This window comes from Papio anubis, chromosome 3 (assembly GCF_008728515.1).
Source record: "Papio anubis isolate 15944 chromosome 3, Panubis1.0, whole genome shotgun sequence".
Taxonomy (NCBI): Eukaryota; Metazoa; Chordata; class Mammalia; order Primates; family Cercopithecidae; genus Papio; species Papio anubis.
In genome coordinates, this window is record NC_044978.1 from 32,183,445 (window position 1) to 32,199,570 (window position 16,126).

General features: G+C 34.8%; 1 protein-coding gene across 2 annotated transcripts in view; it reads right to left on the minus strand.

Moving 5' to 3' along the window:
• Positions 1-586: 586 nt before the first annotated feature.
• Positions 587-16,126, minus strand: part of GLRB (glycine receptor beta) — a 90,808-nt gene continuing 75,268 nt past the window's right edge. Inside the window, exons 9-10 of one of the 2 annotated variants that reach the window (XM_003899301.4) lie at positions 13,497-13,789; positions 587-2,246 (exon numbers count right to left, since the gene is read on the minus strand). In XM_003899301.4, the coding sequence (XP_003899350.1) occupies positions 1,950-2,246; positions 13,497-13,789 (590 nt within the window). In that variant the 3' untranslated portion in view covers positions 587-1,949. The remainder of the gene's footprint in view (positions 2,247-13,496; positions 13,790-16,126) is intronic. The other variant, XM_003899302.5, reaches the window with a different exon arrangement.

Genomic DNA, 16,126 nt, shown 5'->3' on the forward strand with positions numbered 1-16,126 from the left:
ACTGTCAGCAGACACTCATTGTACTTCGTTATGATCTTTTCTAGTGTTCCATTCGTAGTTACACATACACACTTAATCCTGGGATAGCTATTCATATATACTTGGGTATTAAAATTAGTCTTAAGAGGCTACAATATTATATTACAGAAAAGTAATTCATTTATACCATTTTCCACAAATAAATTTCTATATAATGAGATCTGTCTTCAATATGGTACATCTTCCACTTAAAACTCTGTATCTAGATCACATTCCCTAATATGAATGAAACTTGCCAAAATAAAGGAAACTGATTATAAGCAAATATAGTTACAGGTAAACATTTTAAGTGATTTAAATCATATTCATATTTTTTTTCTTACCACAGTTCCATTAAAATGCTCTTGCCCTGGGTCTTGGAAGATATTAAGTCCATCAACAGGGTTACCTGTAGCACTGTAAAATTATTCGGATGTCACCTTTACAACTAGAGGGTGCTGAAGGACTACAAAGGATTCAATTATATCCCATCAAAAATAATGTCATAAATGAGAACCTTTTAAAAATTCAAGGCTTCAATAAATTGAATAGCACTGAATTACATATAGCAATTTGTATAAATAATACTTTATTATCGAATTTGCCACACAAACTCATAGCTGCAACAAAACTCTTCAGATAATGTAAATATACTTCTTTAGTCTTATGTTTATCTACATGAATTAACAGTAGTTCTATTTCAGATATGGCAGAAAGACAAAGGTGCACTGGATGTGATATTAAGAAATGGTGGTCTCATAAAATGAGACTTAGTGCTTACTTTTGGGTTGGAACAAGTTCAAAGTAAGTAAATCTCAGTTGTCTAGACTTTTAACAAGAAAGAAGATACAAGTAGAAGTGAAGTCTAACACAAACAAAGCTATTATTTACTTAATCTCTAAATATTTTGTGACTAATCCCAAAATATTCAAATAAAAAAATAAATTCAGAAAACATTTTTAATTTTACTTAAAATATGCAAACATTTTAATGAAATAAAAAAGTTAAAATCTTATAATAATTATGGATTTCTTTTTCAACTTATTATTTCCCCTTGGTTTCTCAAAAATGATGTAAAATCATGTATCTATTACTGCATTCCAACTTAAAATATGTACGACTCATTTTAAGGCACAATGTTTTATGTAATATGTACCAACAAATGAAATCCATGAAAATACATTTACGTTTTAAGGTGGATTAAATAGAATTTTGTTTATGCTAAATATTTCATCAATAAGGTATCTTTAATTTTTCTTTTGTCAGAATTCATTATACAGTTACATAAATATAGGTTTCCCTTTGTTTAAAAATGCTTACTGTGTATTACTATCTGATATTTTGACAACACAAGCACACTTTAAAACGAGCTGATTTTACAAATTAATATTTTGTGAACTTTATTTCTCCACAAGCCTGCATAATTATAATTGATACATTTCTACTTACAAAGTTTAAACAATATGTAATACGACCCTTTAAAATCTGTGATAATACCATCTAAAATTTTACAAGAATAAGATGGCTTTCTTTGAAAGTTACAAGGAAGGAAATTTGAAAGACTACGTAGGGTAGAATGGTAACCATAGCAGGATTCAGCGTGCATATCATTTTATTATCAGAATTATCTGTAGTATTTGCAGTTTACACTAACTGAAGAGAATTGTTTGGATTATATTATGTAGTATGCTTGTCCTTCATTTATTACTAAGCAATATGTTCACTATACATATATACATCGTTATTAGAGCACAGACATTACATGATCATGCTGCCATTCAAAATTAAGGTGCCACATTTTTATTACAATCAAATGGCATCCAAAATGCAATGTTGCTATGAAAATTCAAAAGTTCTCACAGATTGGCATTTATGAATAGAGTAGGTCACAATGAAATTGAATTTTATTTTGTACAAATGGAAAAGATTTATCATAAATATATAGACCAATATATAACATTGAAGAACAAGAAGCAGAAAGGAAACAATGCTCTTGCGTAAAGATCAATTCGCTTTGCTGCTGTTGGAATAACAGGTTTTGCAGGGGGAGGCTTCTTGTTGTTCTTAGCCTGAGATTTCCCAAGTCCATTGTTAACTTCAATGGGTTTTCCATAGCAGTCATAATTGGATAATTCAAAATCTCTTGGTAAGCTTCCAACAATGCTGAAGTCATTAGATCTCAGATCAGACTTAGAAGTACAAACTTTTTTGCATCTGGTCTCACCAACCTAAGAATAAATATTGAAGACAATGTATTTAGAATCTTTCTACTTATGAAACACATCTCTTCAAAGGATATTTTTTAAATTGCTAGTTTCCACAAGAGATATTTGTTTATGTCACAAAGAACTAACAGAGAGAATGGTTATCTGATTAAACAATCAGATAGCCTGAGCATTTAGGGCTCTAAAATGTTGCCTAAATAATGAGGCTTATGTCATGGAATGAACTTTTGATTGGTTATTTTATGCTAAGGAATCAAAGCTCAGATTGATTTTAGGTGCTACCAGGCTTGTGAAAGTTATCAGTTGTAAGACTAATAAATAAAAATCCATCCTTGCTCCAATATTTAACCAGGACAGAGACAATATTCTACAATGTATGGATTATAAAAATGCTCTGGTATTACTAGCTTTTGACTTCCCTATAGATCTTGTTTCCAAGTAGAGTGGCTTATAAATGCTAAGGAATTTATCCCTCCAATAAGACAGACTCCAAGTCACATTCGCAAACAAGAACTAAAAAATGGTCACAATTATCATGAACCAAATATTTACTAGTGATAGACATTCCCAAATTGTTGGCTGAACTTAACCAAACATGCTCAGACAATACAGGGGAATGATGTGTTCTTCAGATAGACCATATGCTACAGAGATTATTATTTAGTCACTAATTTCTGAATTATGAAATTTGAATACATTCCCTATAATATACAAAATAATTACAGTTACAACATGGGTTTGAACTGCAAGGGTCCACTTATACATGGGCTTCTTTTTCAATAAATACAGTTGCCCCTTCATATCTGCAGGTTCTGAATCTACATCCAAATGCAGATCAAAAATAGAGTGTTCACAAAATCCGTGGATATAGAGGGTCAACTTTTGTATCCACAGGTTCCACAGGGCAGACTGCGGGGACTTGAGTATGCATAGATTTTGATATCTGCAGGGGATACTGGAACAAATTCCCCGCAGATACAAAAGGACAATTATATTTTATGCTGAACTCTCTCTAGTAATCAAAATGCTCATAGATTAGAGGAATAGGCTAACACCAATGTTTGAGAATAGCACTGACATATCACAAAAGTCCACAAAAAGGTAAGTTCTTGGCTAGATTGCTTCATTTTCTCACTGTTCTTACCACTGAGTTTTGCTATTCACCCTTAGAATCTTCACTCTTGACATTTACTCAATTTTTATTGAACATGGAAATCATTTAATTGTATATTATTAGTATATCACAGTTACTCTAGTTATTGCGTTTTAAATACAATTAATACTTTCACTAGTTCTATAGACTAGTTACATTTACTAAATTATAGCTGGGTTAAAAACACTATACCTCATATAATAAGTAAAACAAATATTTCCTCAACAGTACTTTAGGTACCAGGAGACTATCCTTTACCTGAATAAACATATATTTATATATATATTTCCTAGACAAGAGCCAGATGGCAGTGTTCAAAGGTGGATAGCAAAAATGCCGAAGATAAACTGACTGACAAAGCAAGTTAAATGTATTTATACATCCTTCTGTGATTATACATTTAAGTTATTTCCACTTCTCCTCCAATTATGAGCATATATTGATGTTATATTTTTTAAGCTAGCATACAAATGTTGGCTTTGTTATTATATACTTTATGCCATATGTATATTTGTAAAATGCCAGTGGGTAAGAAACTTTAAAAAAATTTATGTAAATATGTTTGCAGAAAAATACACAAAAAATGTTGATATGGAGGAATAGGGATTGAGGAACTAGAAGTTCACCTTTCTGTACATTTGATATTTGAAAAAAAAGATGTAAACCACCAATATATTGACTTATTTAGAAATTGTTCATTATAAAATAGCGCAAATGGAAACACAGTCCCATCCTGGTTCAATAGGACTTTAATTGAAGTAGTTTTTAATAGCATCATTTTTTATTCTAGACAGTTTCATTATCACACTACCTCATTTTTGTCACCAGTAATTTTTAGAAATGAGAGAAGTTTATATGACGGAAGCAAATAAGACACATATTCATAAGGAACAATTGAGAAATTATTAATTGTAGGTTAATATAGCCAAATTCGCTTTTAAGAATACGTGTGAAGAAGTAGGCCACTGTGAAAAAAGAGGATTCTTGTCCCCACCCCCACTCTACTTGTTTAATGTGCAGTTACAATTTACCAATTGTGAGAGCTCAACTGTGCATGAAAGAGCAGTGCCTACATCTGCATGGCATCAAGAAGTACGGACAGGCTTTAGTCCCTATCAATTTAGACTCTGTGTCTAGCAAAATGTCTGACCAAAAAAAAAAAAAAAGATGAAATGTGACTCCCAGTGTTAGCCGTGTGGCCTAGTGGGAGGTGTTTGGGTCACGGGGCCGGATCCCTCATGACTGGCTTGGTGTCCTCCCTGTGGTAATGAATGAGTTGTCTCTCTATTAGTTCAAGTGAAATCTGGCTATTAAAAAGAGCCTAGCACCTGCCTTCCCTCTCACTCCCACTCTTGCCATCTGACATGCCGGCTCCCCTGCATCTTCCACCATAATTGTAAGCTTCCTGAGGCCCTCACTGGAAGTAGATTCTGATGCCATGCTTCTAGTACAGCTTGCAGAACCATGAGCCAAATAAATCTATTTTCTTATAAATTATACAGCCTCAAGTATTTCCTTTATAGCAGCACAAAATGGACTATACACTAGTCGAAAGAGTGCAAGAGAGAAAAAGCAGCAACTAAAATCTAAACTCTTTAAATATGACTTCAGGAAATGCACACACACACATAAACACATACAAATACACATCTACTTTTTGCCCCATTTATCTAAATTGAATTTTTAAAAGACTACTTTCATCAATTTGTCCACTGCCTAACCTCCAACAGTATGTGTACAGGCAGGCATGCGTGTGCACACACACATGGACTTGCACACTCACATCTGCCCTATTATTGTTCCAGACAGAACATCAGACAGAAGACCACATTTAATCTTCAGTTTTCCAATGCAGTTTGAGGAATGTGTGAGTCTCTGCATGTATCAGTGAACTTTTGTAAAGAGTAACTCACTATCTTGATCGGAATAGAAGTGGAGAACAGACTCTACACATCGAATCTTTGCATTACTCTAAGACTTTCGAGCAATTTTTAAAATCAACGACTCTGTGGGTATTACAGTTGCTCTTTCTCCCTTTAGAATTCCCCATTCCAAAGGCTTTCGGTGTACTCATTAGGCTTTTGAAGCTACTTATCATAACAAAAGAGTACTCCAGACTCTGCCTATAGACTTAATGGCTTAACACCAAGTATATTTAGAACATACTATAGAAATGCATTTGCTATAAATCATATTTTATATCATTTTAGGTGTGACTGTAGTATCTGTAAATAACTAAACAAATTGCCAAATTTATATAATATTATAACCTAGGCCACAAATAAGTATTTCCAATTTTCTAATCTATTTTATTTATATAACCATATAAATTCTGCCAGCAATTTAAATAATATTAGGATTTGATCCATAGAGTTTATTCAAACTATAGATATAGAATAGTATGTTTATTCACAGAGATTACTTAAATATAGTAAACATGTCAGTAAGAGAATTTTTTCAGTGTTGAAGCCATAACATTATAAAGCATTCCAAAAAAGCTGCAAATTGGTTATATTAAGTTTCTAGCCATTTAATTCCTTAAAAAGTTTCTCAGAGATATATTTGAAGATTCTTGTATTCAAGAATAAGTAGAGGTGCACGTGTGGGGTGGACAGAACCTTACTACAGAAGTAATTTTTAATGATAATGACATAACTGAATAAAGAACAAGATTAGGTTCCCTAATAAGAAGTACTCAGAGCTTCTTAAATAGGTCATGATTCATAAAGTAGTTGGCTAGTCTCCTTGCCCCACTCATCACAGATTTTACACGAAGAAAATTTTTTTTTCAGTTAATACTCCCTACACCTTATTATCATATCAAATATATACATGAAAGTACAAAAGAATTTACACTATAAATACTATTTTAAACAGTTATAACATCACATGAAAAGAGATGAAATAAACTGCTAATAAATAAGGCTTTAGTCCTACTTAACACACATTCTTAAAAGCGAATTTGGCTTTATTAACCTACAATTAATAATTTCTCAATTGCTCCTTATTATGAATATGTGTCTCATCTACTTTCATCATATAAACTTCTGTCACTTCTGAAAATTACTGGTAACAAAAATGAGGTAGTGTGATAATGAAACTGTCAAGAATAAAAAACGATGCTATTAAAAACTTTCTAATGCTTCCAACTTTAGCCTCTAAGATTTTATTTGTGGTTCTTTTAAGTTTCATTCCACACAAATTTAAAAACAAACAACTTTATGCAGTATTTCTTGACCAGAACACTTAGGCATGATTTCATGTTAATAATGGTATCCTCTACAGACAATAAAATATGTTCAGAGGGAATAATTTGTATATATTTTGCTAAATTTAAGTCCATTAAATCATTATCATTAAAAATCTCCTTTAAATATAAACAGCAGCTTTTATTTTTTAATTTATATAAACTTACAGGCATAGGTACTATTTTCTTTGTCTTTTATTCATAAAACCTTTGTGTATGGCACATACTATGCATTAGAAATAGGGTGACATTAACAACAGTAGGTTCTTAACTGTTTTGTTGAATAAAAATAGTAATACGTGAATGAACAAACAAAAGTAACCAAGATATTGGAATGACTGAAAAAGCACCATTTTTACTGGGAAAAAAAATGCTCCAGATAATTATATAAGCATGCTAACAAATTTTTGCATATAGGACACAAATTATAAAAAATCTTACAGTAAAAACTACAAATTATCATTTTTTTCTACCTTTTAAATCTTTCATTTCCTTAGGAAGCACAATATTATCTTATACATCAGCTTCAAACATTTCCTACAATCCAAATTATATTATGCTTCCATTAATTATTATTGTTATTTTGTTGAATAACAATATTGAAATTATTTGGCAAAAGTTTGCATTTAGAAAAGCAAAGTACATTAGAACAAATGCATTTTGAAACTAAAAGTTTAATTACATTTTTCACTACAAAACCATTGAATTAAAAGGATAACAATTTATACATTTCTACTTTTATATCTTCTTTCATATGCCAATATGCAACAATCTTACGACTCATCAAGTTACACACTTCATATAAGTTATTTTTAGACTCATGTTATCATTTTGAAGCCTGTCTCAGGAAACAAATATTCCATAGGTACAAAGTCTAGTCTAGAAAGTGCATTTTTGTCCTGTAAAGAATAAGAGTAATTTACATTTATTTCTAAAGATTAAAATTTCTGGTCAATTCTTAACTCTCTATGCATCTCTCCTTGTCTTTTGAAGTAAAATGTCATAGTTTCAGAATTCAAACAAGTGTGTTTCTATGAGCAGCTAAAAACAGAGAGAATTAAAACATAAAAGTTCTTAAATGTGTTGAATTTTTATTTATTGGGTAATTAGTTTAATTACTATTTTTAATTTTACTGCTTTAAAGATAAACTTAAAATAACATAATTGGGTTTACTACTTCATGGATCCTCTCATCCTTGCTATCCATGTTCATAAATAATCTGAATATATTCTACAATGCTCTAGAAAGCTGGCTCTAGTTAGCCTCCTTCCATCAGTGCCCCTACCTGATGGAATATATTAAGGTATCAGGATCATTGCATATTAGTATTCTGTTACTACATTTAATTTAATCTAGTAGCATAATTTAATTGAATCACACATTAGTATTCTGTTACTACCTTTAATTTCTGTGCTTATTGAGGACCTATAATAAGCCAGCCAATGGAGCAGATCATAGGGATTACTAGGAATCAAGCACTTGTTCTATAGAGCATCCTTGCTTTCTGTATCCAAGTCTTTTAACCAAAGGTCAAGTTAGAGGGGATTGGTGGGCTGGAAATGGGAGGAAGTGGTAAAAGGGAGGTATAAATCGAGGAGTACATAGCAAGTGTCAAAAAATCAGGTAGAGAACACTTCCACATAACATAAGGCTCTCAGGTATTCTTCCTTCCATTTTTGACTTGGAGAAATAAGTGTATGCGTTAGAAGGGGAAGCTCAGTTTCTCACAAACAGTATGCTTCCAATACCATTTCTCTGTCGTGCCAAAGCATGCCCTTAAGCAATCCCTTAGTTTTTCTAGATATTATGTTACTTCTTACATGGGTGGTAACAGAGAAAAAAATAAAATATTGGTAAAGGGAATAAAAATTACTCCAAATGTTTGTTTTCCTGGTGTAGGACTGCAGTAAGTCTGAAACGACCCAGTAGACAGAACAGCAACAACAATGAAAGTGTTAAGAGTAGCCCACTGACAAATCTATTGAATTATTAGAGTGTGGTAAGCAGGGTGCAGGTATGATGAGGACGCTGAGGGCCTTGAAAAGCATAGAGGACTTCTACATCCAGAAAGATAGAGTAGACATACCTTTCCTATTCCTCCTGCTAAGTTCAACAAAAAATCCTGGACATTACATTAAAACACACACATACACACACCCACAGAGGGAGAGAGAGAGAGACTGTGAAAGGGAGAGAAGAGAAAGCAGATCAACCCGGGGACTCGGAACCCAAGGAACCATGCAATGGTGAGTTCCTGCATTCCCTTTCGGTCTCATATAATCCCGGATTTGGGGCTAAAGAAGCCAGCAAGTGGAAATGCCAACAGGTGCAGACAAAAAAAGCCCCAACGGCCTGCTTTGTTTAGCCAAAGAACAAAGAAAGGGGCAGCCCAGCAACACAGAACACTTTTAGATATTAACCTCTCTATTCTTGGCAAATAGTACAGAAAAAAATGTGCTCCCACCCCACCCCAAAAGACATGCCAGCAACATCCAAGAGGTGAGGGGGCCAAGGCTTGGACTTTAAAAAGGCTGTGATGAGGCAGTCTGATCTCCACTGAAGTAGTGCCAAGTGGTGATCCAGGGCTTCCATCACCGTAGACCAGGAGCAAGGCCCTGATCCCTGCCACAGTGTCTATGGAAACTATGTAGGGAGTATGGACTTACACCTACACCCAGCAGTAACAAGATGCTCCTCCTCTTCAACACTGAGATGATGTCACAGGAGGCCATGGAGGGTCAGGACTTCCACATGAAGGCAAACCCTGCTGCTGTGTTGGTAGAGACAGCATGGGGAACTGGTGACCCCCAATCCCACCCAGAAGTAACAAGGAGCTCTACCCTGACCAAGTGGGACACCTGGACTTGTACCTCTGCTTGGAAGTAATGAGGCAGCACCCATCCTTCCCCTGACAGAACAGAGTCAGAGAAAGCCAGTTAAAACAGAAGGCTTAAACACGATTCAAAGTCTCATAATATAATATCAAAATGTCCAAGTTTCAATACAAAATCACTCATCAAACAAAAAACCGGGAAAGATCTCAAACTGTACAACAAAAGACAAAAAAAATTCTGAGAAATCTGAGAAAGATATTACAACATTCATGATAAAAATAATTCAGTGACCAATTATGAACATAGTTGGAACAAATGAAAAAAATACATACATACCAAATGGAAACTATAAAGCTCATAGATTAGATCAACAGGAAAATGTAAAGGGCAGAGGAAAAAAAATCAGTGTGCTGGGAGATTACAGAAGACATTGTCAAAGAAGTTCTAGCCAGGCCAAGCAGGTAAGAGAAAGAAATAAAGGGCGTCCAAATTAGAAAAGATAAAGTCAGACTACCGCTGTTCAACAATTATGTGACTGTGCACTTAGAAAACCCTAGAGACTCCTCCAAAAGACTCCTAGATTTGATAAACAAAATCAGTAAAGTCTCTGGTTACAAATCAATGTACACAAATCAATAGTATTGCTATACACCAACAATGACCAAGCTGAGAATCAAATTAAGAACTCAATTTCTCTTACAATGCAGAAAAAAAAAAAAAAAAAAAAAAAAAAAGAAAATAACCTTACACAAACAAATGGAAACACATCCCATACTCATGGATTGGAATAATCAATATCGTGAAAATGACCACACTACCCAAAGCAATCTATAGATTCAATGTAATTCTTATCAAAATACCAATATCATTTTTCACAGAATTAGAGAAAACAATCCTAAAACTTATATGGAGCTAAAAAAGAGCCTGAGTAGCCAAAGCAATCCTAAGCAAAAATAATAAATGTCCAAGTTTCACATTTTATACAAGGGACTTGAGCATTTGCAAACCTTGGTATCTGACAAGAGTCCTAAAACCAGTTCCCTACAGTACCCAGGGACAATTGTATCACAAATCTAGCATTTGTGTTATTGGAGTCTTGAAAAGAGAAGAGAGAGGGCAAGTCAGAAAAAGTACACAAAGAAATAATGCTGAAAACTTTCCAAATTTGGCAAGAAACATACACCTACATTTTCAACAAGATAAAAAAATCCCAAACAAGATCAACTCAAAGAAATCCACACAGAGACATGTCATAATTAAACTTCTGATCACTACTCGACCAAAAGACCAAACAATTTTTTTGAAAGCATCCAGAGATAAGTGACACTTTACCTACAGGGGAAAAACAATCAGAACAACTAGTTTTCATCAGAAGCCATGGAGGCCAGAAGAATACTTTTTAGGTGCTAAAAGAAATGCATATAGAATTGTAGCCTCACAATCCTACACCTAGAGAAAATATCCTTCAACAATGAAGGAGAAATCAAGACATTCTCAGATAAAGGGAAAGTAAAAAAATGTGTCACCCACAGACCTATCCAAAAATGGGTAAAGGAAATTCCTGAAAAGGCGCGGTGGCTCATGCCTATAATCCCAGCATTTTTGGGAGCCTAAGGCAGGCGGATCACTTGAGGCCAGGAATTTGAGACTAGTCTGGCCAACATGAGGAAACCCTGTCTCTACCAAAATATAAAACTTAGCCAGGTGTGGTGTGGCACATACCTCTGGTCCCAACTACTTGGGAGGCTTAGGTAGGAGGATTGCTTGAACCCAGAAGGCAGAGGTTGCATTAGCTGAGATCACGCCACTGAACCCCCCAGCCTGGGCAACAGAGTAAAACTCTGTCTCAAAAAAACAAAACAAAACAAAAACAAAAACAAAACAGGAAATTCTCTAAACAGAAAATAATAAAAGAGATATAACCTTGGAATATATGAAGATGAAAGAAAAACACAGTGAGCAAAAATATACAATAAGATTTTCTTCTCCTCAAGTTTTCTAAATTATATTTGATGGTGATGCAAAAACTATAATGTGATTCTAAATGTATGCAGAAGTATTTAAGACAATTGTAAACATCAGCTTAAGGGAGAAAAGAGGTAACGTTTTCAAACATCACAAAAACTAGCAAAATAATGACACCAATAGATTGTGATGTTATGCACGCATATCTTATCCAGACCAACCACTAAAGAAGTTAAACAAAGAGATACACTTAAAGACAACACAGAAAGCTCAAAATGAAATTCAAAAAAAAATGTTCAAGTAACCTACATTAAAAAAGGTAAAAGAGGGCCAGGCGCGGGGGCTCATGCCTGTAATCCCAGCACTTTGGGAGGCCGAGGTGGGTGGATCAGCTGAGGTCAGGAGTTCAAGACCAGCCTGACCAACATGGAGAAACACTGTATCTACTGAAAGCACAAAATTAGCCAGATGTGGTGGTGGGTGCCTGTAATCCCAGCTACTCAGGAGGCTGAGGCAAGAGAATCGCTTGAACCTAGGAGGCAGAGGTTGTGGTGAGCCGAGATTGTACCATTGCACTCCAGCCTGGGCAACAAGAGTGAAACTCCGCCTCAAAAAATAAATTAAAAAAAAAAAAAGAAGAAGAAGAAAAAAAATGAAAAAGAAAATAGAGAAACAAAAACCAAAATAAACAAAACAAAGAAAAATAAAACACAGAGTAAAGTCTTGTTGTATCGATAATTACATTATGGAAATGATCTAAATATACCAATTCAAACATAAGAGAATGGCAGAGCAGTTTAAATACCAAACACCAACTATATGTTCTCTGCAAGAAACTCATTTCAAATATAATGAAATAGAAATATTGGAGGCAGAAGTATGAAAAAGATATATTAAGGACATCTTTAAGGCCAAGATAGCACTAGACTAATGCGAATTTTCTCCTTATTCTTCATGAAAGGCATAAAGGAGTTATAAGGCCTCAAGAAGCCTCCCTGAAGGTTTCAGCTAAGTATTTGCAGAGGGTCTTGGCTTTAGGCTCAGAAAATGAGTATAAATGACTTAAACAGTTTTTTAAAGGCCACAGGCAGCACCATATAAGCATGGTTCCTTTGCTTCTGCACCTAAAAACCACATGTTGTATACTCATCTAGCATTCTAGGTAAGGTGAGTAGTGGTGATTAACAAACTGATAGAGTAATTGTCGGACCAGAGGAAAAGCATGGAAGGTAAGATTTTCAAGGCTGTAGGATGGAATGGACCTATTGGTCTTCTGTGGAATTTACTGCTCTTAGCTCAATAGAAATGGTCTTCTGGTTGACTGGTCCACCAATCCAGAGGGCATCTATGAAGGGCACATTGGGGTAAATGGACAGCTAACCTCAATCCTTTACACAGCCTAGTTCTTTGAGATTTATCATTGTCCACTATTCTTAGACCCATAATCAATTGACAAGACAGCGTTATGGGGTAAAATCTTAAATATTCCTTCTCCTGCCACTCACTGCTGGGCAGGACAGATTCCTAACTGAGGGCATCGTTTCCCCAAGACAATAAACAAGTAGCCTTCCTGACATGCTCCAAGTGAAGTTCTCTAACTTAATGGGGAATGGTGGCTAATTTAATCATGAGCATGGGCTTCTCCAAGCCTTTTTATGTAAGGCAGATGATCAGTGATGCCCCACGGTCCTCTGGCCTTTCATTAAGATATATTGAATGAGAAACAATAGGAAGCTCTGTGCTCCAGCAAGGTCTCCATATTCAATGGTGACCATCAAAGCAGAGTTGAATCCTTAAACTCAGTGCAAAGTTCTCAAAAAATTTAATAAGGCATTACTTTTTTTCTTAAGTGGTATTTGACCTAAATGTTCTGAATGTTTTCTAAAAAGCATGTTTCCCAAAAAGTGTGTTGTGCTCAGTTTCTTTTCAGCTGTGAGAGAAAAACAAGCAAATGCCAATTTCATCAAAACTTGTCACATACACAAAAGGATCTCTCTCTTGACACTATGAAGAGGTTGGGGGAAATGATTTCATGGGATAATTTTATCCTTACCTGCAAAGTGCTAATATGAACAGGAGTCCCTGTTCCATTCACAGTATTCTTTTTAGCCGCATTTCCACCTTTTCCATCTGCTTGCTCAGCCTTAGCAATTCTGGCTTTTTCTGCTTCAACCCTTTTGGGGTTGTTCAGCATCACCTGGACCACCGCATACTCCACCAGGGAAGCAAACCCAAAGAGAAGGCAAGCAATGAGCCAAACATCAAGAGCCTTCACATAGGAAACTTTGGGAAGCTCAGCAGCAAGGGTTGTACACTCAGAGGCCAAGCTGAGGACTGAGAAGATACCTACAGAAACAGAAAGAGGAATGAAAGTTGCTTTTTATCCCTATGAGACGTTCTGCGGTCATTACTCTTTGACGAAATCCACCTCCAGTACCTTCCAAGGAACCATGAACAGTTTGTCAGGTCCCCTTAAAGCTCAAAGACTAGGAGAAATAATAGGTACATGCCTTTTCTGTAAGGATTATTGACTATGGTTGAGGATTTTGTAAGTACTTAGGATTTTAAAAAATAAATAGAAATTTAAATCAGGGTATAAAAATATAATTTGGACCTGTTTTCAATATTAAAGATGTCTAAAACTACCGTATAGTATGTCTGAGGAAGACACAAAGATCTCTTATTAGACAGACTATGTATGTTATTTTTCAGCTTTGTTTGAGAAAGATTTCAGTTATGGAGCTGAGTTTTGTCCCCATGAGCAACTAAATCAGAGCAAGAATAGAACATACAAAGTAATTTTTTGATAAGGTTCATAATAAGAAAAATTAATAGAAAAGACACAATAGGAAATATTCCTGTTTAGGGAGAACATATGATTCCAGATTTCCAAAGAAAGGAATAAAGGTCTGCTCCATGTAATGGTAACCTTTCAATGAAAGCTAACACATTATATACGAATTTAAGTAAAGTAATTGCCAGACTCCAAAGAAGAATTGCAATAATTTATTGCTCTTTCTCTTCCCAAATGCCACCCTCTCTCCCATTCCGCTCTCTTTTTCTTTTCCTTCGTATTTTCAAGAGAGGAGATGATGAAATGTATTTTGTAGTTATAACCTGTTGACATGCACTATCAGGAACATGCTGAGTCAGAAAAGAAAACTCATTCAATGTCAAGGGAGACTCACTTTACTTGAAGGAGAAAACAGATCTGACTTGACTCTGTGAGTCCATCTCACATACTGGGTTGAGTATAATTTTTTCTTCTTAGATTTGGCCACTTATGAGAATTAATGTATATATCACCATAATAATTAAATGTCTGCTTGACTCTCTTTTCCCTTCCCATGAAATTATAAGTACTATATTAGTATTAATAATCAGTTAAACATTGAAAAATATACCAATTGCATCATTTCAGAAGCTTCTAAAAAATGTATTTTGCATTCAAGAACCTAAGATACTCTCTATTAGAAAGAAACATGTTAAGCAAATATAATTTCTGTGGATGAAAACAATATTCAATATACAACAACTTGATAAGCTCCTAGTTTACTTTTACTATAATTATCCTTGGCCAGGCCGGGCGCGGTGGCTCAAGCCTGTAATCCCAGCACTTTGGGAGGCCGAGACAGGCAGATCACGAGGTCAGGAGATCGAGACCATCCTGGCTAACACGGTGAAACTCCGTCTCTACTAAAAAATACAAAAAACTAGCCGGGCGAGGTGGCGGGCGCCTGTAGTCCCAGCTACTCGGGAAGCTGAGGCAGGAGAATGGCGTAAACCCGGGAGGCGGAGCTTGCAGTGAGCTGAGATCCGGCCACTGCACTCCAGCCTGGGCGACAGAGCGAGACTCTGTCTCAAAAAAATAAAAATAAAAAAAAAATAAGTTATCCTTGGCCCTGAGGAAAACTAAGAACTAATTAATAGAACTGTATTTTAAAAGTTAATGTAGATCTTATGTTTTCTAGCCTGGAAGTGGAAAGCAACATAAAAATCCAATACCTTATCAACTACTGCCCTAAACTACAGTTGATTGTAGCCATGGGAATTAACTTGGCAAACTGTCATTCTAAGTTAATTTTTCTATCCTTTGTCAAATTTTGTGAGTCAAATTACCATTCAAAAACAAGCCTAACTTATTTCCTTGAGATAAACTATTTTGACACTATCTTCTGTGTTTCCATAGCATTTCATGCTGATCAATAACCTAGAAAATATTAAATTTTAGTAAGCTAAGTTGTATACCTGAATATTTATCCTGATAGATTAGAAACTTTATGATGAAATAGAGAATAATTTCAGATTATAGAAGACCTTTAGAGTTCTGTAATGGCTTTTTATACCATGTTTGGTAGAGAATATTCAGAAATTTGAAATTAAGGAAAGAGAAATTACATTATCAAAAGAATGTTTAAGTAGCATTACTTTGTTGTAGATATACAAAATAGACTGAGAAAGAAAAATAGTAGTTGGGGAAACAAAGTATCAGGAAATGAAGACCTAGATTATGGGACAGATGAGAAAGAATTTTAGAGAAAACATTTGAAAAGAGTTACTGATTCAAGGAAGAAGAAAAAAATGGAGACAAAGTTATGAACAGGATGACTGGAAGAGTTTCCATAAAAAGATGGGAGAGGCCTACAGAAAAGAAGATGACTTTGTCAGGAAAACATTGAAAGA